The 24405-nt window shown below is 37.6% G+C and overlaps 1 protein-coding gene across 1 annotated transcript in view; it reads right to left on the reverse strand.

Moving 5' to 3' along the window:
• Positions 1-2700: 2700 nt before the first annotated feature.
• Positions 2701-24405, reverse strand: part of UACA (uveal autoantigen with coiled-coil domains and ankyrin repeats) — a 30163-nt gene continuing 8458 nt past the window's right edge. The window contains exons 6-19 of the mRNA XM_065412344.1: positions 24263-24333; positions 24042-24148; positions 22566-22747; positions 21873-21910; positions 20259-20345; positions 18389-18496; positions 15609-15641; positions 14820-14918; positions 14544-14574; positions 13549-13601; positions 7097-9808; positions 5802-5954; positions 3514-3579; positions 2701-2772 (exon numbers count right to left, since the gene is read on the reverse strand). Of these exons, the coding sequence (XP_065268416.1) occupies positions 2701-2772; positions 3514-3579; positions 5802-5954; positions 7097-9808; positions 13549-13601; positions 14544-14574; positions 14820-14918; positions 15609-15641; positions 18389-18496; positions 20259-20345; positions 21873-21910; positions 22566-22747; positions 24042-24148; positions 24263-24333 (3812 nt within the window). The remainder of the gene's footprint in view (positions 2773-3513; positions 3580-5801; positions 5955-7096; positions 9809-13548; positions 13602-14543; positions 14575-14819; positions 14919-15608; positions 15642-18388; positions 18497-20258; positions 20346-21872; positions 21911-22565; positions 22748-24041; positions 24149-24262; positions 24334-24405) is intronic.

The raw sequence follows: 24405 nt of genomic DNA on the forward strand, positions 1-24405 counted from the left end.
AACAGATATAACACCTGCTGCTTGGAGGCTGCTTAGCCACATAAAACCACAACATTTTTTGACCCAACTGGCAGTCTCTCTTTAGGAAAGACTCAAATGTTTGGGTTCGGGTTGGAGATGTATTAGAAGAAGAATTGAAGAAATATTTTCACAATACTTGCTTATACTCCCTGTTCTGAGTCACTTTTGTAAAATCTCCAAAGTTCTAAGAGAAAACGATCATTTATTGCATTTAGTCACAAGACTCACTTTGCACTTCTCCCGAAGAACTTTCTGCACTCCCTCCTGTACTCGTTTCCTTCATGGATTTGGCCTGAACCAATTATGGAAACTAATATGAAGCTAATATTTGGGGCTAGATATTATTACACCTCCAGGTAACCAGCTCCAATCCAGCCATTTTGGCAGCGCTCAGAAGTGAACATGTGAAGGCTGTTCAGTTTCCCACAAGAAGCGAGGCAGCAATCTCACAGCTGACACTTTTGTTGGCTGTAGCATCAGTAGTCCAGGATTGACTGCAGACAAACTGAACCGCTCAGTTTTGGAGGTGGAAAAGTTGGTAATCCCAGTATGTGCCTTGGCAATACACACACATACACAATCTTTTCTAGTCAAAATGAAGACTAATATTCTCTTTCCCATAGACTATTTTGCCAATAAGCCACAAGGTATTATACTGCTTTACCATTTACCAATGGACTGTTACAGTAAGATAAAACACTTTATTGATATGTAATACGAGAGAAAAAAAATACATAAAACTTCCCCCAGTATGGAAAAAATACAATACTAAAATAGGCCAGTATTAGTATATCAAAACAATCAAATTTCTCTCCAACCAGAGCTTCAAGTAATGTGATTAGAAAAGAATTTCTAAAAACGAAAGTATACTTGGTGAACTCACACATCTCATGGGACTCCTCTAGGAAACTGAAGGAAAACAAGAGTGATCAGTTGTCACACTACAGCTAAATATATTAAACATGCATTTTCACAACAGTTTGTTTTAGAAGTGCCTGCGTCAACATCCTCTTTTCTGTTTGGGGACTGCCATTTCAGTGATGCAGCAGGAGGCCCACACTCAAGGGCAGAGAGACTAAACTCTGTTGGAAAACAGGAAGCTTAAAGGCTGCCAGGTACAGTTTGGGGGTTTGTATTTTAAACCCAGTTAACATAACTGTAGTTAGAGCAAGCACTTACCGCATTTACTGTACAACCCTGGAAGTCTATTCACAGGAATAGAGAGGCTGAATTCTGTTCTGTTCGGTCTTGCCCTGAATCAGTGCCAGGATGACAGCCTCTTATTTGCTAATTATGGGCAAATGCTGACTGACAGGTGTAATGCTTGGTACCGAGCGTAGTACAGAGCTAGTGGGACTGCTCCTGGCAGCAAGGAGCATTATACCCCATAAGTAGCATTCACAGGGTCAGACGCTACTCTGTTTATTCTGAGACACTAAAAAAACAGTAACTTTGTGGTTAGACTCTTGTTTCACTGCCATTTTCCTTGAAATATTCCCAATTTTTGTATTTCCTTCCATAAAACTGTAGATATTTCATTCTTTGGCATTATTGCACTTCCACTTAAAAAAAATATGAAGCTCTGTTTTGTTTAACATGTGAATTTCAAATTAGATTTTGCTTTCTATGAATCTTACTATTTGCATCTTTCCCCATAAATAATCAAAAATTGATTATAGTACATAATTTACAGTGTTAAAAAACCAGAAAAACCTCTTAAGCTTTTGCTGGAAAACGGTTGACCATCTGACACTTAAACTAGATAATGTACAACTTTATGAAGTGTGTTACTCAAACAATCCAGGTCCATTTTATGCATAATGAAGTTTGTAAAAGTACATAAGAATAAAAATTGGACTGTTGCATTTGAGACTCAAATGCTGTTCTACATTCACGATCTACTCCAGTCCTGCTGTTTCTCGGCCTATTGAAATCAGTGTTACAAAGCATTAATGAAAAAATATATCTTGTAAAAAAGCATAAAAGTTAGTGTCTGATGGAAAAAACTGATTTGTACCTCTAGTAAAATGCTAAGGCACTAAATCTTAAATTACTTAAATAAAAGAATGTAACCTGGCCAGCCAAGCTACAACGTATACCTTGACACTATCCATCTTGTTCTGTAGTTGATCTACTGTCAATCTGCTGATCAACTTAATATGATCACAAAAAGCACACTTTTTAACCATTAAAAGAAAAAAATCCAACCGTTACAGTATTTCAGCTACAGTCACTTTAGTTTAAGCTCACTGTCATTCACCCTTTGGGAATTAACAATAGGATCAATTTGGAGGTGTTGGATATGGGTTTATTTATTTGTTCTAAAATGGTCAATCCGACATTAAAAGAATGTAACTACTATGTCATCATTTTGACTGCCAGCTTGTACACCAATTGTAAAATAAATTCTACACAATTTATAATCCACATATTTGAAATGTCTAATATGATCTAAAGGAGTTGTCCTATTGTTCTATTTTACAAGGGGTAAATGACTTCAGCCTCCTAATGTTTTTCATACTTGGAATAATTATTTGGGGGGAGGGGGGGGAAGGGGAGTGCATTCTTTTTACAGTTACCACGCCATAATGAGATAAAGGTCATGAAGGTTAATACAACTGTAATCACAGCACTCCTATGGGATGCAGCAGCCATGCTATAGAACCAGCATTAAGCATATTAACAAACAAGCCCCTGTCTCATTCGAATGATCTGGAGTAAGGCAGCTTGAACATCTTCATCCATGTGGCCCTGGAAGTGGGGGAAAAAAACAGGATTTTTAAAAAACCAGACTGCATTATTCATGACTAAAATTAAAACAAATACCCTCCCAAAATGAATGCATGGTCAATCACCATCTCATTGGTAAAACTGAATTTAATTAACCTTATTAATGACTTTGTGTAAGCAGAGTTAATTTCCAGCTTTGCAGCACAGTGGCAAATTTCCTATTTGAAATCACTGTTTTGATTTAGAGATGTTGCTGTTCATATCTTCTAGACTGCCTTGCAGCTTCCTGCCCCTCTCTGCCGTACTCAGCTAGCTGAACCATGTTATCGTACCTTGCTGCAGCCAGTAATTACAGGGAAATTTTACTGGTCTTTGCATAAATTCATATTCCCTATTCAAAAGGAACAGGAGAGTTGAAAGTTCCCAACACTCATGCAACTCCTCCACTGCACTATTTGGGATAGGGACATGTATTGACAGCACTGTATTATCCCCCTTAAAGTGGGTCACCACTGTATGTTGTCTAGATGTCCATAAAAAAATGACAAGCAGATGAAGGCAAACACTAAATTTAACATGCTGTGGTGCTCTTTTGCGTCTCAGTTTCCTTCTGGAGAAACACCAGGCACCGCAAAAAGCATTTTAAAATATTTTAATGTGCATAGAGGAAGCACTGGCAGATATTACTCATTCACACACATTTACTTTGAAAGAGAATTTTCTAAAAAGAGTAACTTCATTTTCATAGACCAGCTAACATACCTGCACAGCACTAAGAAGATGCGTCCGATAAATTGAAATGACTTCTTGGTGCTGTCTATCAGCATCCTGTATGTAGAAGGGCAGGGGAAGGAGGAGAGAAGAATGTCAATATTTTCAACATCAATTCTTCGTATAATTACCGTTTTGTTTGTTTGACTTTGCTTGTTTAAGTGTCACATGAGCTTAGAATTTCAAGGTTAGTGTTTACAAAATCCTAACCGAAAAATAGAGCCTTTCAGCTTTAGCATCAGCTTGAAGTGTTTTGCCTGCAAATAGGGCTATCTACAAGCTACTCTCATTCTCCACGTCAGCCCAGGTATTACCACTCCCAATCGACTTGGACAAGAATAGAATTTGACTTCTGTTCAGAAGCCCCTAACCCAAGTCCCAATTTAAACTCACTTTATCACACTAAGTGGCAATGCTACACACACTACCAGGAATGTGACCCAATTCTCTGTAGATTTACACATATGTGTAACTTTGCTCTCAGGAGTAGTTCCACTGAAGTCAACAGTGCTACTACACACATGAACAAAGATACATTTATGTATATTTATAGTAAAGCCCTAGCACTTATTACCATGAACTCCAATGAGGCTATTTACAGGACTACTCACAACAGTAAGTAGCACATTGGAATAAGTGTTTGCAGACTTGGACACGGCAGCTGGGAGGACACCTCCCAGCACAGGTAGACATGCAGTAACTCCACCAGAATTAGTGTGCTAAAAATACCAGCACAGACAGAGGCTTGTGCTAACCACTTGAGTACAATCCAGCCCAACCCTCCCGCTTGCATACTCAGGCCACTAGCCCAACCCACCACCTTTGCCATTGTGGCCCCACTGCTGTTTCTAGCAGGTTAGCTCAAACCTCCTAGCTTCTCACAACCCTGAGATTGTTAATCCCTTGGGACAGAGACTACCTTCCTTTGTGTTATACTGCATAGGATACACTGTTGGCATGTGTAGTAGGCAATATTACTGCAGCACCTGCACACAGGACTTAGTCAATGATTTTGGATTAATGCTGCAGTAAGAGAACACTTCATTTGGACAGGCTTTTCCAAAAGACACTGCTACCTCCTCATGGACACAAGTAAACTGGGGCAAGTGGAAACCTCCAAAATATTCTATCATAAAGAAAGCACATAAGAAAGGCTGTACTGGGTCAGACCAAAGGTCCATCTAGCCCAGTATCCTGTCTTCCGACAGGGGCCAATGCCAGGTGCCCCAGAGGGAATGAACAGAACAGGTAATCATCAAGTGATCCATCCCCTGTCGCCCATTCCCAGCTTCCGGCAAACAGAGGCTAGGGACACCATCCCTGCCCATCCTGGCTAATAGCCATTGATGGACCTATCCTCCATGAATTTATCTAGTTCTTTTTTGAACCCTGTTATAGTCTTGGCCTCCACAAGATCCTTTGGCATGACTGTGCGTTGTGTGAAAAAATACTTCCTTCTGTTTTAAACCTGCTGACTATTATTTTAATTTGGTGACCCCTAGTTTGTGTGTTATGAGAAGGAGTAAACAACACTTCCTTATTTACTTTCTCCACACCAGTCATAATTTTATAGACCTCTATCGTATCCCCCCTTAGTTGTCTTCTTTCCAAGCTGAAAAGTCCCAGTCTTATTAATCTCTCCTCACATAGCAGCCGTTCCATACCTCTTATTTTTGTTGCCCTTTTCGGAATCTTTTCCAATTCCAATATATCTTTTTTGAGATGGGGTGACCACATGGATTTACATAGAGGCAATATGATATTTTCTGTCTTTATTATCTATCCCTTTCTTAATGATTCCCAACATTGTTCTTTTTTGACTGCAGCTGCACATTGAGTGGATGTTTTCAGAACTATCCACAATGACTCCAAGATCTCTTTCTTGAGTGGTAACAGCTAATTTAGACCCCAGCATTTTCTATGCATAGTTGGGATTATGTTTTCCAATGTACATTACTTTGCATTTATCAACATTGAATTTCATCTGCCATTTTGTTACCCAGTCACCCCGTTTTGAGAGATCCTTTTGTAGCTCTTCGCAGTCTGCCTGGGACTTGACTATCTTGAGTAGTTTTGTATCATCTGCAAATTTTGCCACCTCACTGTTTACTCCTTTTTCCAAATCACATTAAACAATGCCATTCTTTTCCTCAGATGATCCTAGCTTCCTGCCCATTGCATTTCCCTGCTCGTAAACCACATATATTGAAGCTTATTCCACAACTTCTGACAAAAATAGTAACACACCTTATGACTGAGCTCTGGAGCAAAGTACTTACAGCCAGCTGCTGCTGCAGGGTTTTCACCTGGTGCTGGAGCATTTCAACTTGTTGGTTCTGTCTCTTTGAGGGAACCCCACAGGTGTATGTAAGCTGAGACAGGCCATTAAGAGCCTGCTTTAGTCGTTCTACATCATTAAGCAGCTCTGTTATCTTCAAGAGAAATACAAAGATTATAATGTTTCATTTTCTGAACATGTTAATAGAGAATATTAGTTTGCAAGGTCAACTAAAGGTTAACAAGTGTATGAGGGGATCCTAATATTGACTTCTCAATGTAGCCCATCAATCTAGGTTTACTAGAAAAGTTTGTAAGAGAAAAAGAGAGATGCTTTGAAAATATCAGATACAGTTATTTTGCTCTTGGCTTCTTAGGATTCAGAACTCTGTAAGACATGGCCCATAGGTCAACCAGCCACTTAGCTAATTCGCACACTGAAGATAAGGCCCAGATTTCAAAGCAGGGCATCAGCCTTATCTTTTTTTTGCAGGTGCAATGAATGCCCAGTAGTGAGACTACCCTTAGGAAATTCGGCCGTAAAGGTATCCAATTCTTCAGAGGAAGAGTGCACACAGTACACATTTAACTACAGTATTAGCCACTACTACTAGATGTGAAAACCTAGTTCTTTGAATGGTATAAAGGGCATATAACATTAATTCTGAAACATACTGTAGGATAAGTTATAATGCTGTGCTCTTTAATCCTAGTATAACAATAATGCTTCCTGTTTTAAAACTAAAATACCTTCATTAAAAATGGTGCAGGCACAATTTGGAATCTTTAATAAATAGCATTAAGAAAATTGCAAGTCTTTCTCATCACATATTCATGATGCTTTAAATCTTCTTTCTTACATTGACTTCCCAATATCATTTGGTGTTAAACTGGCAAGTAGCAGTGTCAAAATGACAAGGCAACACACAAAGGAAGCCGAGTATTATTATTTAAAAAAAAAAAAAAAAGTCTGAAAAAAGTCTGCTAGTGGATGTAGTATGAATATTTTGAATTTGAATAAGATGCATTTAAAACCTGAAAATCCTAGTAAAACAGAAATTTGAATAGTTCTGTGTTATGAATCGCCACACTTTATTTACAAAAAAGGGCAAAGTTTTTGGGGAATTAGATAGCATTTCACATAGGTCCTCAGCTTTGCGAATTTGGCCCAAATTCAGATGCCTACATCTAGGCATGTAAGTGAGAGTCTGTTTAAGTAACTACATTTGAAAATTTGGCCCTTTGGATCTAAATAGAGGCAGTTAATACTGTTAGATATTTGACACTTTCCGCCTACCTTGTTATCTTTTGCTTCCACTTGCTTTGCAGATTCCTGTATTCTTTTTTGCAAGTCAGTAATTGTTGTCAAAGATTTATCACATCTCTCTTTCTGGTCCTTAATTTCTTGTTCAATGCTGAAGCTTCTTGACTGCAACAATTCTTTTTCATCTTTTGCAGAAAGCTCTTCTTTTTTGGCTTGCAAAGCCTCTTCACACATTTCCTCATATTTTCTATTCAAGCTGGCCAAGTTTCCAGATATGCTAGCAACCTGGGTCTCTAAGGCACTTTTCATGGATTTATACTCCGACATATCAACTACTTCTTTGCTCTCCAGTTCAGTTAAAGCTTGTTTAGTACTTTGAATCTCAGACTGGAGTTTAGAGATTTCCTTACTTTTTGCTTGGTTTTCTTCCACCTCCTTTTTCAAGCTAGTTTTGACTGCTACAATTTCTTTTTCAAATTCTTCTTTCATCTGTGTGTGTTCAGCCAAAGATATTGAGAAGTTATGTAGATCAGCCAATTCCTGCTGCAGTTCTCTTACTTTTTCTAGTTCTCGGTCATAACATGCCTTCTTACTATTGAGGTCTTCTTTTAGGTCCTCTATCGTGTGGCCAAGCGTTCTCTTCAAGGCTTCAAACTGTTCCACTGGAACATAGTGACCCTGCATGCGAGTTTGCACAGCAAGGGCCTCGGAAATCTGTTTAGCACTTTCTTCTTGTAGCTTGTCTTTTTCATGTTTTATCTCTGTGTATTTTTGCAGTAATTCTCTCAATTGCTTATTCAGTTCTTCCATTTTGCTGGTGAACATTTTTTCCATTTCATGTGATTTCTCAGCAAGAATGTAATTTTGTTGCAAGTCATTTTCGATAGACAAAACCCCATTCTTTAACTTCTCATTTTCCTGTTTGTATTTCTGTGTCTCCTCCTCCCATTCTCTGCATCTCTGTGTCTGTTCTAGCAACTGCTTTTTTAGTTCTTTCACCATAGCTTCAAAGTTTTTCTCTCTCTCTTCAAAGCAGGCAACTGGGGCATATTTGGACTTAATGCATTCTTGAATTGTGTCAAGTTCCTTCTTCTGGGCTTCAATTTCTGCATGTAACTGTACGATTTCCTCTTGGCCTCTCTTATATTTAGCCAACGTCTCAGTGCTGTTGTCCTGTAACTCTTGCAGGCTTTTATTTAAGGTAGACACCTTACTCTCATGATCTGTTACACTTACATACTCTGTTTGTATGTGGTTCTGTAGAAGTCTCAGCTTCTTTTTCAAAGTTCCATTCTCTTCATTTACTCTCATAAATTCTCGCTTTATGTCTTCAGTTTTTTCCTTCAGATCTGACAGCTCTCTATTAGTCTTTTCTAATGTGCTGTTCAAGACTGTTTTAATCTCCTCATGTGTTATGGCAGGTACATACTGATCATTCAGAGTGTCCCTCAGAGTTGTGTTTTCAGACACTAGTTTGGAGACTTTTGCTTGTTCAGCATCATATTTTTGATGAAGCTCACCAAGCTGCCTTTTAAGTTCCACAACGTTGGATTTTAAGGCTGCCACTTCTTTTTCGTGCTTTTCTGGAGACAGGTACACAGCCTGGAAGTGACTTACAGTCTCACTTAAACTGGTCTTTTCTATCATCAACTTCTCAGCTTCTGCTTTGTTTTCATTGTACTTTTGTGTTACTTCAGCAAGTTTTTTGGTCAGACCCCCAATAGTCAGATCACTTGTTTTTTTCATTTCTTCATTCAGTTTTAAAGGCACATATTGGCTTTTAATCTCAGTTTTTAAAGTGTGTATTTGCTGCTTAAGCAGCTTGTTGTCCAGGTGAACCCTTTCCACTTCCTTCTGCAAGGTCTGATTCTTTGACAATTCAGAAATCGTTTTTTCCAGTTCTTCGGTTTTTCTCTCAAATCTGCCCCTCATTTGTTCGTGTTCCTCTGGCCTCACGTACTGAGAAAATTTAGCTTTCTGACTCTCAAATTCCCTCTTTAAGAGCCGAAGCTCTGCCTGCAGTTTGTCACACTCTCTTTCCATCTCTACTAATTTCTTTGCTTTCTCATTCACTTCAGTTGATAATAAACTCTTCATATTTTCAAATTTCTCAACAGGTACAGAGAGGACTAACTTTGCTGCCATTTCTTTTAGCTGCCCTTGTACCTCCAAGACATTTCTCCCACTCTTCTCTCGCTCCATCTCTAACATACCGAGTTCCTTCTGCAACCTTTTGTTTTCCTCCACCAGCCTCCCCTCATCTCTCTTAAATTCCGCAACTAACAATTCATTTTGCTTGATTTGGTTCCGTAGCTTGCCTACTTCTGCAGAAGCTCCTTCATATTTTGCTTTCATGTCTTTCAACTGATCCTTTAGATCTTCTGTTAACTTATTGCTTCCTATAGCTGCTTCGTTAGTCAGGTGATCTTTCAGCACAAGAAAGTGGGTTTGCATTTGCTTTACTTTGCCTTCTGAGTCAAACATTCTCTTCTGCACATCTTTTAAAGCATCTTCCAATTGCTTTATCTGTCCGTCAGATTCCTCCTTGGTTCTTTCACACTCTGATGCCAAAGCTTTGCATTCAGCTACCTTGTGAGACAGCTCTTTCTGAAGTTTGCTTATTTCTTCTTTTGCTGTGCCATAAGAGATTCTCATGTTGTCTAGCTCTCTCTTTAGAATTTCATTCTCAGAACTGGAAGATTGGCTAGATAGTGACAGTTCCAATGGTCTCAGCATAGACTTGGTCTGCAGATTAGTTGGCACAGAAATAGATACATGCTTAAAAACAGAAATTTGTTCAATTTACTCTTCATATTTTTTTCATACATTACTTTTTTAACTATGCTCATCTAAAACATATATAATCTTTACCTTCATTGTATATTTCAGATTTACAAGCAGTTTATAATTTGTGAGCAGGAAAAATTAATGCAGGTAATTTAGACCAGGAGTCCAAAATATATTTTGGCTTACATAAGCAAAACTATCAGTATTACAGAGAAACTATGCAACTTTCCTTGTAGCCATCACTCAAACATCTAGAAGCATAATGATCTGAAGCTGTTAGAGTATAAAATAAATGTAAATGTACTGAATGTATGCACATTTTCCATCATTTAGGAACTGAGACCACTCTCATAAGAGTCAGTGAAAAGATCCCCATTGGGCTACACTATAAATTGAACTGGGCCCTAAAGGTGTAGTTTGTTTTCACTGGAATTCAATGGACAAATTAAATTCACCTCAAGTTTAGCATAAAGGAGAAAATCTGTGGAGAAGGGCAACTGACTGTACTTTAATGCTATGAAATGGCCTGCTCCAGTGTTAAAAACTAGAAAAAAATTGCTTTTCAAATCATATGCATAGATTCCAAGGTCAGAATGGACCATTGTGATCATCTAATCTGATTTCCCATATAACACAGGCCATAGATCTTCCCCATACAATCTGGACTTTAAAATGGTCAGTGATGGAGAATCCACCATGGCTCTTGGTTGGTAATAGTTAGTTACTCTCTCCGTTAAAAATTTGCAGTCTGAATTTTTCTAGTTTCAACTTCTGGCTATTGGATTGTGTTGTACCTTTCTCTGCCAGGTTGAAGAGCCAATTAGCAAATATTTATCTAATCAAGTTTGAGCAACTTGAGCCTAACACTATAAGGCAGGTTTTCTAATTCTTTAATCAATCTCAGGGCTCTCCCCTGGATCATCTCCAAATTTTCAACTTCCTTCTTGAATTGTGGACACCAGAACTGGACACAGTATTCCAGAAGCTGTAGCATCAGTGCCACACACAGGTAAAATAATGTCCCTACTCTGACTTAAAATTCTCCTGTTTATGCATCCAAGGATCACATTAGCCATTTTGATCACCGCATCGTGCTAGGGGTTCATGTCCAGCTGATTGTCCACCACGACCCCAAAATCTTTTTCCACAGTCACTGCCTCCCAGGATAGAGTCCCAAATCTCATAAGTATGGCCTACATGCTTTGTTCCTAGATGTCTGTATTAATATTTAGCCATATTAAAACACCTATTGTACTCCATTTAAGAAGGAACAATCAGTTGCACACATACAAAATGGAAATGACTGCCTATGAAGGAGTACTGCAGAAAGGGATCTGGGGGTCATAGTGGACCACAAGCTAAATATGAGTCAACAGTGTAACACTGTTGCAAAAAAAAAAAAAAAAAAAAAAAAAAAAAAAAAAAAATGAACATAATTTTGGGATGTATTAGCAGGAGTGTTGTAAGCAAGACATGAGAAGTAATTCTTCCGCTCTGTCCTCTGGAACAATGGCCAAAGCACGAAGAGGCATACGAATATTTAGCGCATTTGGCACGTAAATATCTTGTGACGCCAGGTATAACAGTGCCATGTGAACGTGTACTCACTTTCAGGTGACATTGTAAATAAGAAGTGGGCAGCATTATCTCCCGTAAATGCAAACAAATTTGTTTCTCTTAGCGATTGGCTGAACAAGACGTAGGACTGAGTGGACTTGCAGGCGCTAACGTTTTACATTGTTTTGTTATTGAGTGCAGTTATGTAACAAAAAAACCCTACATTTGTAAGTTGCAATCTCTATCATGAAAGTGCACTACAGTACTTGTATGAGGTGAATTGAAAAATACTGGGTTTTTTTCGTTTTGTTTATCATTTTTACAGTGCAAATATTTGTAATACAAAATAATATAAAGTGAGCAGTGTACACTTTGTATTCTGTATTGTAATTGAAATTTATATATTTGAAAATGAAGAAAAACGTCCAAAAATATTTAAATACATTTCAATTGGTATTCTATTGTTTAACAGTGCCATTAATTGTGATTAATTTTTTAATCACTTAATTTTTTTGAGTTAATTACGTAAGTTAACTGTGATTAATCAACAGCCCTACTTCTTAACTGCCATGGTGGTTAAGCACTGGAATAGATTGCCTAGGGAGGTTGTGGAATCTCCATCATTGGAGATTTTTAAGAGCACGTTAGACAAACACCTGTCAGTAATGGTCTAGATCAGTGGTGCTTAACCTGGGGTGCACGCACCCCGTGGGGGTGCGAGATGCCCTTTCTGGGGGTGCGAGACATGCCAGATTTTTTTTAGAAGATAAATCATCGAAAACACAAATTAAGCACAGGCACGTAAGTACAACTACATTGTTTCATCAAACTATGTACTTATTAACATTATACATTTAACGATTACCGTAATATACAAACAAAAAATATATCTAGGTTTAAGGGGTGCGAGAACATATTTTGAGAATCAAAGGGGGTGCAGGCTGCGGTTAAGAACCACCGGTCTAGATAATAAACTTAGTCCTGCCATGAGTGCAGGGACTGGACTAGATTACCTCTCAAGATCCCCTCCAGTTCTATGATTCTATGACTGTTCGCTTGAGCCCAAATTATCAAACGATCCAGATTGATCCAGATTTGTCATCTTCATTATTTACCAGTCCCCCAATTTTTGTCTCCTCTGAAAACTTTCAGTAACGATTTTTATTTCCAGGTCACTGATAAAGATGTTAAATAGTGTAGGGCCAAGAACTAATCCCTGCAGGATCGCACTAGAAACACACCCACTGAATGCTTCCTCATTTACAATTACATTGAGACCTACCAGTTAGCCAGGTTTTTATCATTTCAATATGTGCCATGTTAATTTTATATCATTCTAGTTTTTTAAATCAAAATTTCATGGGGTACCAAGTCAAACACCTTACAGAAGTCTACTACAATCAAACACTATTACCTTAATCAACCATATTTTTAATCTCAAAAAAAAAAATCCAGTTAGACAGGATCTATTTTCCATAACCAAATATTACCACCCTCCTTCAATTCTTTATCCATTCAGTCCCATATCAGCAATATTAAACAGGCTCCATTTGAACTGAGCAACAATTTAAACAGCTATGCTACACATTTCCTCTAGAGGGCACCAGCAGTTACAAAAACAGTTTAGTAAGATTAATTTAGAGACAGGTTTCATAGGGGTAGCCGTGTTAGTCTGTATCAGTAAAAAGAACGAGTACTTGTGGCACCTTAGAGGCTAAAAAATGTATTTGGACATAAGCTTTCGTGGGCTAAAACCCATTTAATCAGATGGAGTGGAAAATACAGTAGGAAGATGTATACACCGGACCATCGCTAGAACGCGCGTCTATATAGCACGAATTCGCATATAACGCAGTCACAGCCATGGATCCCAAATTTAATTACTTTAATTGCAATTCATTTTAACGCGGTCCCCGCGTTAACGCGGTACCGTGCATGGATCCCAAATCCTGCGTTCTAGCAAGGGTCTGGTGTATATGCAGAGAACATGAAATAATTTACTGTTTATTATAGAATACATTTCTGTCTTACAACTGTACCTACTTCAAACACTTTTTACGTGCCCAGGAATACATACAGAAAGAGATACATCACAAATATCCACACACAATGTTAATATAGTCTCAAAAAGTAAAAGTTACCTGTGATTCTGTAGCAAATACTTGACCCTGTTTAAGCAGCATATCTTCTTTCCCTATATTACCATAAAATAAGGGATAAGATAAAAACCTCTTCTTTCAAATAGCCATAGGACACCTTACTTCAATAAGTAGCCCCCACTGACTTGCATACAGGTTTATGACAGACCAAATAATGGTGGTGGTTGTTTTTTTTTACTACATAGATGTTAATGCTGTGCTCATCCAGATTAGTTGGTAATCAAACTTGAAAATTAAAAGTATACCCAAATCAAAAGAGGGGTGGTGTGTGAGCTCAAAAGCTTAAGAATACACACTACAAAGCTCTTGTAGATATAGATAGATAAGCTTGCACCAAAGCCTGTCAATCATTCATACAGAAACTCACATTTAAGAAATATTCTACCAGCCATTCATACATAATATTAATTTACAAAACTAACACTGGACTTTTAAAAATCTCTTTAAATTGGGCCAACAATCTTTTTAAAAATAATCATTGGTAAGAGCTCAGATTCTACAGCAACAAACACCAATATAGATTCCGAACAGAAAACTTGACTAAATCAAGAACCTAAGACAAGTGATCTTAGATGTTGTTCGCAATCTTTGTATAGTTACAGCATAACTATTCAAGTTGTCTTTTATCAACTATTCATTTTTTAATTTAAATAGGTTTAGCGATATTCACCCCCTATTACAGAATATGCATGCCTGTCCCTGTCAGAGGATAAACGTTAGATCACCCTTTGCTGTGTTTGGGGCGTGGGGAGTTAAATGAGATCTTGATACCTATTCAGGACAGGAACATCTACCCTCAAAGAATAAGTCTGAGCGTATAGAAGTGAGACCTATAGGTTAAATCCAGTTACAATTAAAATTAACATGAGACTAGAAAGAAAAACAGAAAAAAAGGGCAACAGTTTCACTTGAATTTTTTGAGAATGCATAATGCATTTAAAGAGAGAAATTCTAAAAATAAAATTAAACATTGTTACCAGAATCGCTTCCAGAGCCCAGATAGTCACGCTGAAATGAAAAAAACAGATTGCAGCAATTGACAAAAATAAAATATTCATTTTGTTCTAATTTTACGTATAGAAATGAGATGCTAATACAGGTACCTAATTTTCAGTTACAGTTTAAGTGGGATAAGATGACTTTCAGGACAATTATATTTTTGTTTTCAAGGCTATAACTGGTATTATTGCCCCAATATTTATGAAAAGTGTGTGTGTATATATATATATTGTTTGAGTTGAACTACAACATACCTCAGAGTGTCTAAGTTTAGATTTCAGAGCTTCAATACTTCTTAAGCTTTCTTCCTGCTGTTTTTCCTTGGCTGTTAAGAGTCTTCTCAGCTCATCTTTCTGAAGAACAAGAGATGGTTGTGTTTGAGATCAGCTATCCACCACTATATCCAGACCCATAAGCATTTAGAACACTTATTAAAATCCTGAGTTAAAGTTTCAGGGGATCTCCCATTAGAGGTTAGCATTCAGAATTCCTTGCTTTCCAATGCCAGAGATTTCTCTCTGACACGAACGTCTGTACATTTATTAATCAAGTGAACATGTAAATGATGGCAGACACAAATCATCAACAACATGGCTGCATGCACCAGAAGTCTGCTGTGTTACTGAGAGTCACTATTTTAGTATTGAAAGATCTATAAAATGAGCAATATAATTCAAAGATGCAATGGCATGCTTTACACAACATTCTTGTGACAAGATCTATGGTGGTGATGCCAGGAACCTACATAACTAGTGCAAGGCAACACTAAATGTATATCATTTTGGCTCTCATTAATCAAAAGCTATTGCCTTCACTGTACACAAGTGGAAAACAGGGAAAGAACTCATACAGACAAAAATACAGCTGTGCAACTTTTCTATTAAAAGGTGAACATGTAGCATTTTAGTTTTAAAGTAGCAATCATTAAAACTGCTATATAAATGTCACAATAAAAGTAATATGATGAACTAAGGGAAGTATTTTACTCATGCTACAAGTTAATACTAAAATTTAAGGTAGAGGTGAAAAAATAGTTTTCCTACCTCACTCTCAAGATCATCTGCAACCATTTGCTCCTAGAAGGCAACCAAAAATCCCACACCCCCCAAAATCATTTTAGTTGTATGTTAACAGGGGTTCATGTGTATTTGATAAAACAATCACTATATTTCAGTCCATAAGAACATCAGAATTGCCATACTGGGTCAGACCAAAGGTCCATCTAACCCAGTATCCTGTCTGCCGACAGTGGCCAATGCCAGGGAGTGAACCTAACAGGTTCAAGTGATCTCTCTCCTGCCATCCATCTCCACCCTCTGACAAACAGAGGCTAGGGACACCATTCCTTACCCATCCTGGCTAATAGCCATTAATGGACTTAACCTCCATGAATTTATCCAGTTCTCTTTTAAACCCTGTTATAGTCCTAGCCTTCACAACCTCCTCAGGTAAGGAGTTCCACAAGTTGACTGTGCGCTGTGTGAAGAAGAACTTCCTTTTATTTGTTTTAAACCTGCTGCCTATTAATTTCATTTAGTGACCCCTAGTTCTTGTATTATGGGAATAAGTAAATAACTTTTCCTTATCTACTTTCTCCACATCACTCATGATTTTATATACCTCTATCATATCCCCCCTTAGTCTCCACTTTTCCAAGCTGAAAAGTCCTAGCCTCTTTAATCTCTCCTCATATGGGACCCTTTCCAAACCCCTAATCATTTTAGTTGCCCTTCTCTGAACCTTTTCTAGTGCCAGTATATCTTTTTTGAGATGAGGAGATCACATCTGTACGCAGTATTCAAGATGTGGGCGTACCATCGGTTTATATAAGGGTAATAATATATTCTCTGTCTTATTCTCTATCCCCTTTTTAATGATTCCTAACATCCTGTTTGCTTTTTTGACCGCCTCTGCACACTGCGCGGACATCTTCAGAGAACTATCCACAATGACTCCAAGATCTTTTTCCTGACTTGTTGTATCTAAATTAGCCCCCATCATATTGTATGTATAGTTGGGGTTATTTTTTTCAATGTGCATTACTTTACATTTATCCACATTAGATTTCATTTGCCATTTTGTTGCCCAATCACTTAGTTTTGTGAGATCTTTTTGAAGTTCTTCACAGTCTGCTTTGGTCTTAACTATCTTGAGCAGTTTAGTATCATCTGCAAACTTTGCCACCTCACTTTTTACTCCTTTCTCCAGATACTTTATGAATAATCCAGAACGATATCTGCTACCAACATGTCTTTCCCCTCCATTTTCCACATTCCTCTAATTTTTGGCAGGAAGCACCTGCAGTCTGCCATATTCCAAATAAAAAAGCAGGAATTAAATAATTTTGAAGTCTTAAAATGCATCTAATATGACAGCTTGTGCTTCCAAATTATTGAGGTATGTATCCTTTCTTGAGTTATTTAACATATTTTTGGTTGATTTTGGCTGAAAATGAATGCTAGACAAGTTTCTCTTGGTGCTGCTGCTCAAAGTAGTTAAAGGTTCACTTTGTTGTAATCATGACCATCAGGTATGAACATACCAATGGATGCCTATAACACACTGGAACTGAGTTATGCATACACATGATGGGAGAATGTAAACGCTTGATTTTTTGATTACTGCTGTTTAACTGATTACTGCTGTTTACGTTTAAAAAGTACTTGTGAAGAAAGTACAGGGGCAAAACCTGGCTCCCAGTAAACAAGGGGTTAACTCCAGCTTTATTTTCCTCTTCCACTGGACAAGCTCTCAGAGTGCTGTAAAGGCAGAGGGGGATACACAATGCCTCTGGAAAGGCAGGGCTTCAGACTCACTTGGTGAGAGCTGGGTGAGTCCCAGGTTGGGAATCTTTGTTTCGATTTCTGCTGATTGAAGATTTGCTCCTGCTGAACACTCCTGTTAATTACTACAGTTTCATGTCTGCTGAGTCACCCCCACCAGCTCTCAGTACTAAAATAGCAAAGCAATGCCCTAGAAGCAATCTATTTACTAGTTAATGGATAATCACATTTGGGTTTTTTTCCAGCTGTTTTTAAATACAGAATAGAAGATACTATTAAAGGCAGAATATCTGCTTTTAGCCATGCATCTGAGATTAGTATTTGTTCTTAAAACTGTAACACGAACCATCACGTGCTCTAGTCTTGATTATGATGCAAGGCTGTTGCTCATATTTGAGTATCAATAGAACGACTTCTAACAGCAACTTTTCACCACATTCTAGAAATGACCACAGTATCAAAAGGTCATCTGCCTATGGATATACTGTATTGCAGCAAAAACCCAAGTGACAGTGAGTCAACAAGAACAGCTCACAGGGAAGCAATAAAAAAAATTACAGACCTCAGTTATGTGTATTTTCCCCCCACCCAACCAGACAGGAATCTAAGCCACCCATTAAACTGAGAAAGTAAAATGATCAATGAAGAATCCTTCAGGGAGTGAGAGTGACAGCCTTCCCACGTGCATTCCTTTCAAAACAAGCATTGGTTATTCATCAAAGAACATCAAATTAAAGTTCAAAGCAGGACTTGTTTTTTAAAGTTAAATGAAGTAATTCCGTTTCCCACAGATGGCTCTATATAAGAGCAGAGAGGCTATTGGTTTCTTAAATCAAATAATCCACCAGGAAAACTAGCAACCCACCAATAAATCCCTGGCTCCTTTTTTAATGTGCAGTTCACTGTGAATTGTTGAAATTTCCATTTCAAGACTTTAGACAAAGCCATTCTGATGTACTATGCCAACTTCAAAAGAATGGCTTTGTTATTCAAGTTAGATGATTGTTAGTTTTTAAACATGATACAAAATCTATTTTTACCTCATTCAGTTGTAGCTCCAATACACTGACTCTGTTTAAAAGTATTCTGTGATCCTGTTGAATCTCTCTCAATCGGTTTTTCAAATCTTCATTTTCTGCTTCCAGTTCCTGAAACAAAGAAAATTTAGGCGTCTTAACTAATAATTATAATGGTCATTCAGAACACCAATGACTGTTCAACAAAATTCATAACATATCTGTAGCCTCACTTTAGATAAGTTTACAGGTATAATGATTTAAAGTGCCTTCAGATTCTCTACCACTAGAAGCTTGTCCCTGGATGGATGTGGTACACACACAGTTTTTAATATAATCTTTCTCTGTCCATACTCCAATGCTGACAGCATTTCAAGAGCTACTTTTATCTCCTGGCTGTCAACATATAAAAAACAACTTGTGCTAAAAAAAAAAAAAAAAAAAAAAAAAAAATCTGAAACCCAGCCACTGTGTTTAAAGATGTAATCTAAAAGACACTTCATCGGCATGAGGCATCATGATAGCCTTTTAACATGCTGTATGCCTGAAGTGCATTGAATGTAACCTTAATCACGTCTATTAAGCCAGAACAAATGCATTCTGTCTTTTTTAAATAAAGTGCAATTCTACCAATTAGCATAGTACCCTTTATCAGAATGAGATATATACATGCTTTCTAAACTAAAATACGTTATTGGCCATTTTAATTTTTTATCCACTAATAAAAGACCATTTTATAAATATTTAATAAATAAATAAAGGACCTATTTAAACTGACAAAAGCTAAAAGTTCAGAGTTAAGCTACCATTACAGTAACTTCTCACAATGCACATAGTAAGGTACTTTCACGGTAGAGTTGTTACAATATAGGGTATGCATGACTGTCAGTTTTGGGACCTATGATCTCAAGTCATTCTGTTGTATACTAAAATATTTCATAATGGCAGCCTCAGTTTTAAATTGGCTAGTTTCCCTAGGTTAAAAAGTTATCCCCTCTGTGTTATTTTACCTTTTTCAAATACTATACTGGCATACTAATAAGCTGAGGAAGGAAATGGCATTGATTATTCTAGCAATTATAGCAAGCAAATTCATTTTCTAGTAAGACACCTACTAATGTATTTTATTTTATATTTTTCCTTAATTCAGTGAAATGCTTAAAAGGTTGAAATAAAAGTTAGCTTATTACACTACCATTTATCAACATTTGAGTGCTCTTTACAGAATCTACCTATTTTAACTAATAAAAGCCCCCGCAGAACATATTGTAAAATAGACACTACATACGACATAGGGCACAAAAGGGAGAAATAGCTTTAAAATGGCCTGCTCACAGTTATCAGGTGGAATTAGTAAGAGTATGTCTCATAAATCATGAGGAAACAGTAGGTAAATTTTGTAAGGCCTATTTCTTGCTTTTATAATTTACATTTTCTCTACCGTGTACAAGACTCAATTATGAACAAGTAATTCCCTCACTGTTGCCTCAATCCTGAAAAGTACTAGACACCTTCATCTCGCACTCTACAGGCGATACTCAACATCTAAGAGAATCAGCGTCTACATAAAGAGAAATGTTGTTTAATAGCTCAACCTTAGGCTGTCTGATTGAACTGATTAGCATGCATTTTAAGTGGAAGACTTTTTTTTTTTAATACCTTTTTAGTCTGATAAAACACTGCAGAGATTTTATCCCTTTTTAAAAGACGGGTAACAAATCACACACTTGCAACATTGCATGTCAGTAATATTGAGAGCTGAAATATTGCATTCCTCTTATAGGAATAGACAATGTGATTTATAACAAAACCCTAATCTTTAATCAGACTTGTTGATTATCACATAAAATATACAAAGCACAAACCCCTTCCTGCTCTTTTTATTCTGATTTACCTGCATGCTTAGCTGTTCCCTCTGATACTGCTTGAAGTTCACTTCTTGTGCATACAGCTGATTCCGTTTCTGTGACACATTAGTAACCTGTTATTGCAGCATTAAAGCATAAAATAGTAAATTTAAGCAAACTAAACTCATGCTCTTTCACTTTCTGGATACAACATGGAAGCCCAGTGTTTTCCAACTGAGATCAGCATTATACTTCGTTATATATCCCACGGGGGGGGGGGGGGGGGGGGGGGCAGTGTTATTACTAGTTCATGCTTACTCTGCTATGCTATATTTCACAGAGGATAAAAATCAGATAAATTTGTCAGGCAATCTAATCTACAGAGCTAAATTGTGGTAGTCTTATTTCAAATCCCCAAACTAATATGCATATCATTTAAATATCAAGGCCCAGATTGTCATCTACAACCAACAAGCACTGAATGCAGCTGAAGAGGGGTGTCACTTCCGCACCAGTGCCTATGTTTAATTACAGCTGCTTTGAGCCTACTCTAAACTATGCCAGCAGTCAGAGATCACCATGCCATGCCACGTGTCCTTCACCCCAGGCACACTTATGTACATTAGTGGCCTAGACAAAAATGTTGTATGAGCTGCTATTGTGGTTTTACGCCGCTGCAGCATTCCCCTGTGCTAGGGAGTCTTCCATTAGCTCTCTAAACCGATTTAAGAGGTCTGAGAATCATGCTTCAAATGCTTTCAGACTGTTAGAGAGCTACGTTTCAAAATAACCACATACAAATTAAGAAAATCAGCACTTATGCTCACAAAGCTGCACAGTAGAATGATTTTCCATTACATGGACCAGGCAATTTTAGTAAATAAAAATCAGGCTCCTGGGCAACATGAAGTATTACTGAGCAAATATTTTTAAAACGTGAGGTTAACTATGAGCAGGCCTGGAAATGTTTCCCATACTAGTTGTGCTACACTACTGGACTGAGAGACAGCAAGTGGGGGGAAATAGACAATAGCAACTTTTTAAAAAAGTTTTAGAAAACAGTAATTTAACTAATGAATTACTTTTATTCATTGGCCCACTGGATGGAATTTAAAGCAGTGTTACCGTTTACTGCACGTTAATAAAAGTTAGAAACCCCAGAAACACCTGGGAGTCACATTCTGTATAAGCATTTCAGCATTAGCCACAAAGGATCATTTAGATGGAACAAACACTTAAGAGAAAATATTACTGAGGATGGATTTAGAATAGAACTTTGATTTCCCCGGTGTCTTTCACACAAGCAAAGTCATAAGCTTTGTGGCAGTGCAGTAATGGTGTACAAACAGCCACCATTGTGCTCACCAATAGCTCATATGTAGCTCAGGACAACAGAAAAGGTTTTATTGACAAAGAATTTGGCCAGAACAACAGGGATGTCCCTATTCATTCTGAGAAGTACTGTATCATAACAAGGTGTTCTTTCTAGGCAGTCATCAGACATGGGCAAAGAGGACATGGGGTCAACATCTTGCCAGAGTGAAACCTTTACAAGCATACAACATGCAGTGTCAGTAATGCTTATGAACATATGAGCTTCCTCAGTGACAGATATTTAGTGAGACATTTAGCATGGGGGGGGGGGGGGGGAAAAGTCTTACCTTATATTCCGGCTGTCCTTTCTTCATAAGCTCCTTTGCTAAAAAGCAACAAAAGTAAGGTTTTTAATACACACACAGACACACACACACAGACACACACATACTTCAAGTTAGACATTGATTTAACAGTGATATTAGAGGAAATATTTAATTACCAATTTGTATTTCTGATTTGTTAACTGAAAGAATAATCACAAATCCAAATAGTTTTACTATTGGTAAGACTGAATGTTTCTCATTATCATTGATAATGCTATACCAATTTCAAGAGCGGTCTAAACAACTAGTCTTATTTAAAATGTATCATTTCGATTTTTGATTATTTTCCAAATGTATAACATATTTACATCATATACAGTGTTAGCTTTTGTAACATTACAACGGAGTATCCCAGGATTAGATAAATTTAAATGTTCCCATTCTGAATAGACGTGACAGTCTGTCCTCCAAGGTTAGCATGCCGTATACTGTGACAATATCACATCCTTATATTGAATAAACTTATTTCCAAAAAGACATTGTCCACAAAATGTACTTCAGATATATTTTTTAAAAACATTATAATGCTTATATTAATACTATCTGCCCACTCAAGAGCCAACACTCCCTGTAAGAGGAATAAGCAGCATGAAAACAAAAAACCCAGAAGGAAAGAAGAGAAATCTCTCCCAAATACAGGAATGCTTTTCATACCTTTGCTGGAATCCTCAATGGCAGTCTTTATTAGGGCCAAAATGTCAATATTGTCACCAATTCTGGCATAGTAAGAACAGTCATGACCAAGGGCATCAACCAAACTAACATCTGCACCATTTTTGAGCAAAACTTCGACCGCATCCTTGCAGCCATATTCACAGCCTAACATTAGAGCAGTCCTGGGGGCAGGGAGAAAGACCACACACACACACCAGACATGTAAGGAGACAATATTTGCAATGGACAGCTTACTTAAAGTAGTAATCACTACTTTTTTGTGAACTCAATTATAGAAGCCTGTGCTTAGAGAAAGAAGCTTTCCTCAATGCATCTTCATGTAATTGGATTTTTCTATTTAACCAATACATGAAGTATTATTTTACTAAAACCACTGAGCTAAAATGCTTTATTCACAGAGAAAATGAAAGTAAACCCAAGTTTTATTCTCCTCAAGAGGCTCGTGATTTTCAAAACATATGTTTATTATCCCATCCTTCATTTCAAGTTTTACTAAGAAGTTCAGCATACAAGTTACTAATACTATAGAAAAAAAGGTATCAAAAAAGAGTCACACAAAAAACCTCAGACCAAATTCTGAAGGTGCCTGGAAACATGTAATCCCACCCAAACAAGTGCATATGCACCTTTCAAAAGTATTGTTGCAAGCTCCCATATTCTACCCAAGACAAGCCCCATGCCCACCCTTCAGCATAGTGTATTTATAATCCAAGCAGAAATACCTGGGGAAGAAGTGGCTGTGCATGAAACTCAGAACACATGTGTAAACGCACAAGGTAAAAATTACAAGAGTAAAAATTACTAAGTCACTTATGAGTAGGATGACCAGATAGCAAGTGTGAAAAATCGAGATGGGGGTGGGAGGTGGGGGGGTAATAGGTACCTATATAAGAAAAAGCCCCAAATATTGGGATTGTCCCTATAAAATCAGGACATCTGGTCACCCTACTTATGAAACTTAATGGGATTTGGGTGCTTTTAAAAATGTGACTTGGGGAGGAACAGCAGACAGGCAACACAGGGCACCGTGAAGGGATATGTTGTGAAGATGAATTTTTTCACAAGTGCCTGAGTTCAGAGAAGAGGTAATCCCTTTCACTTGGGTCTTTCAGCTGCCAACTCTACTTCTCTCCAGTTCACTATAAGCACCAGTTTACATTCTCTACACAAGTCAACAGTCTTTCAGCTGCATAAGCTAGGAATACGTACACTGAAAAATAGAAGATTGTTATGGAAATTATGGACTTTGTTTGTGGAAATAGGCATTTTGTGAATGCGGTCTCATTTATATTATTTGAATTGGCTAATCAACATTTGAAGTAAGTCTTAATTTAGTACATTTTTCAGCTGTACAGCTTAACAAGTTTATTTTTACAACTTGAAAGCCTGAAAGCTGAGAGAGCCCTGTTTAAGAATACAAATACATTGCCAACATATCCCAATGGAATGTATTACCTGTTTTGTTTGTCTCTGGCATTCACATCAGCTCCCCTGTCGATCAGAAGCTGACATACTGTTGGACGACACATCTGAGTGGCCAGCACTAGGGGTGTCCTCCCATCCTGGAAAACAGGAAAAATTGGGAAAGGGCACATTCTCAAAGAGGGGAAAAAAACAAACACAGCATTCCATTAGATTCCGAAGAGAAGGAAGGATAGCAATAACTAGTGACTTACTCCATCTCTGGCATTCACTGAGGCACCATGATCACACAGTAGCTGAATACTAGAGGAACAGTCTGACATAGCTTTTGGGAACAAAGAAAAGAAAGAGCGGTTTAAGTGTCTGAGGAGAGCCTTCCATGGAGTCCCAAGTACGC

The sequence above is a fragment of the Emys orbicularis genome, chromosome 10, assembly GCF_028017835.1.
Source record: "Emys orbicularis isolate rEmyOrb1 chromosome 10, rEmyOrb1.hap1, whole genome shotgun sequence".
In the NCBI taxonomy this organism is placed as follows: domain Eukaryota; kingdom Metazoa; phylum Chordata; order Testudines; family Emydidae; genus Emys; species Emys orbicularis.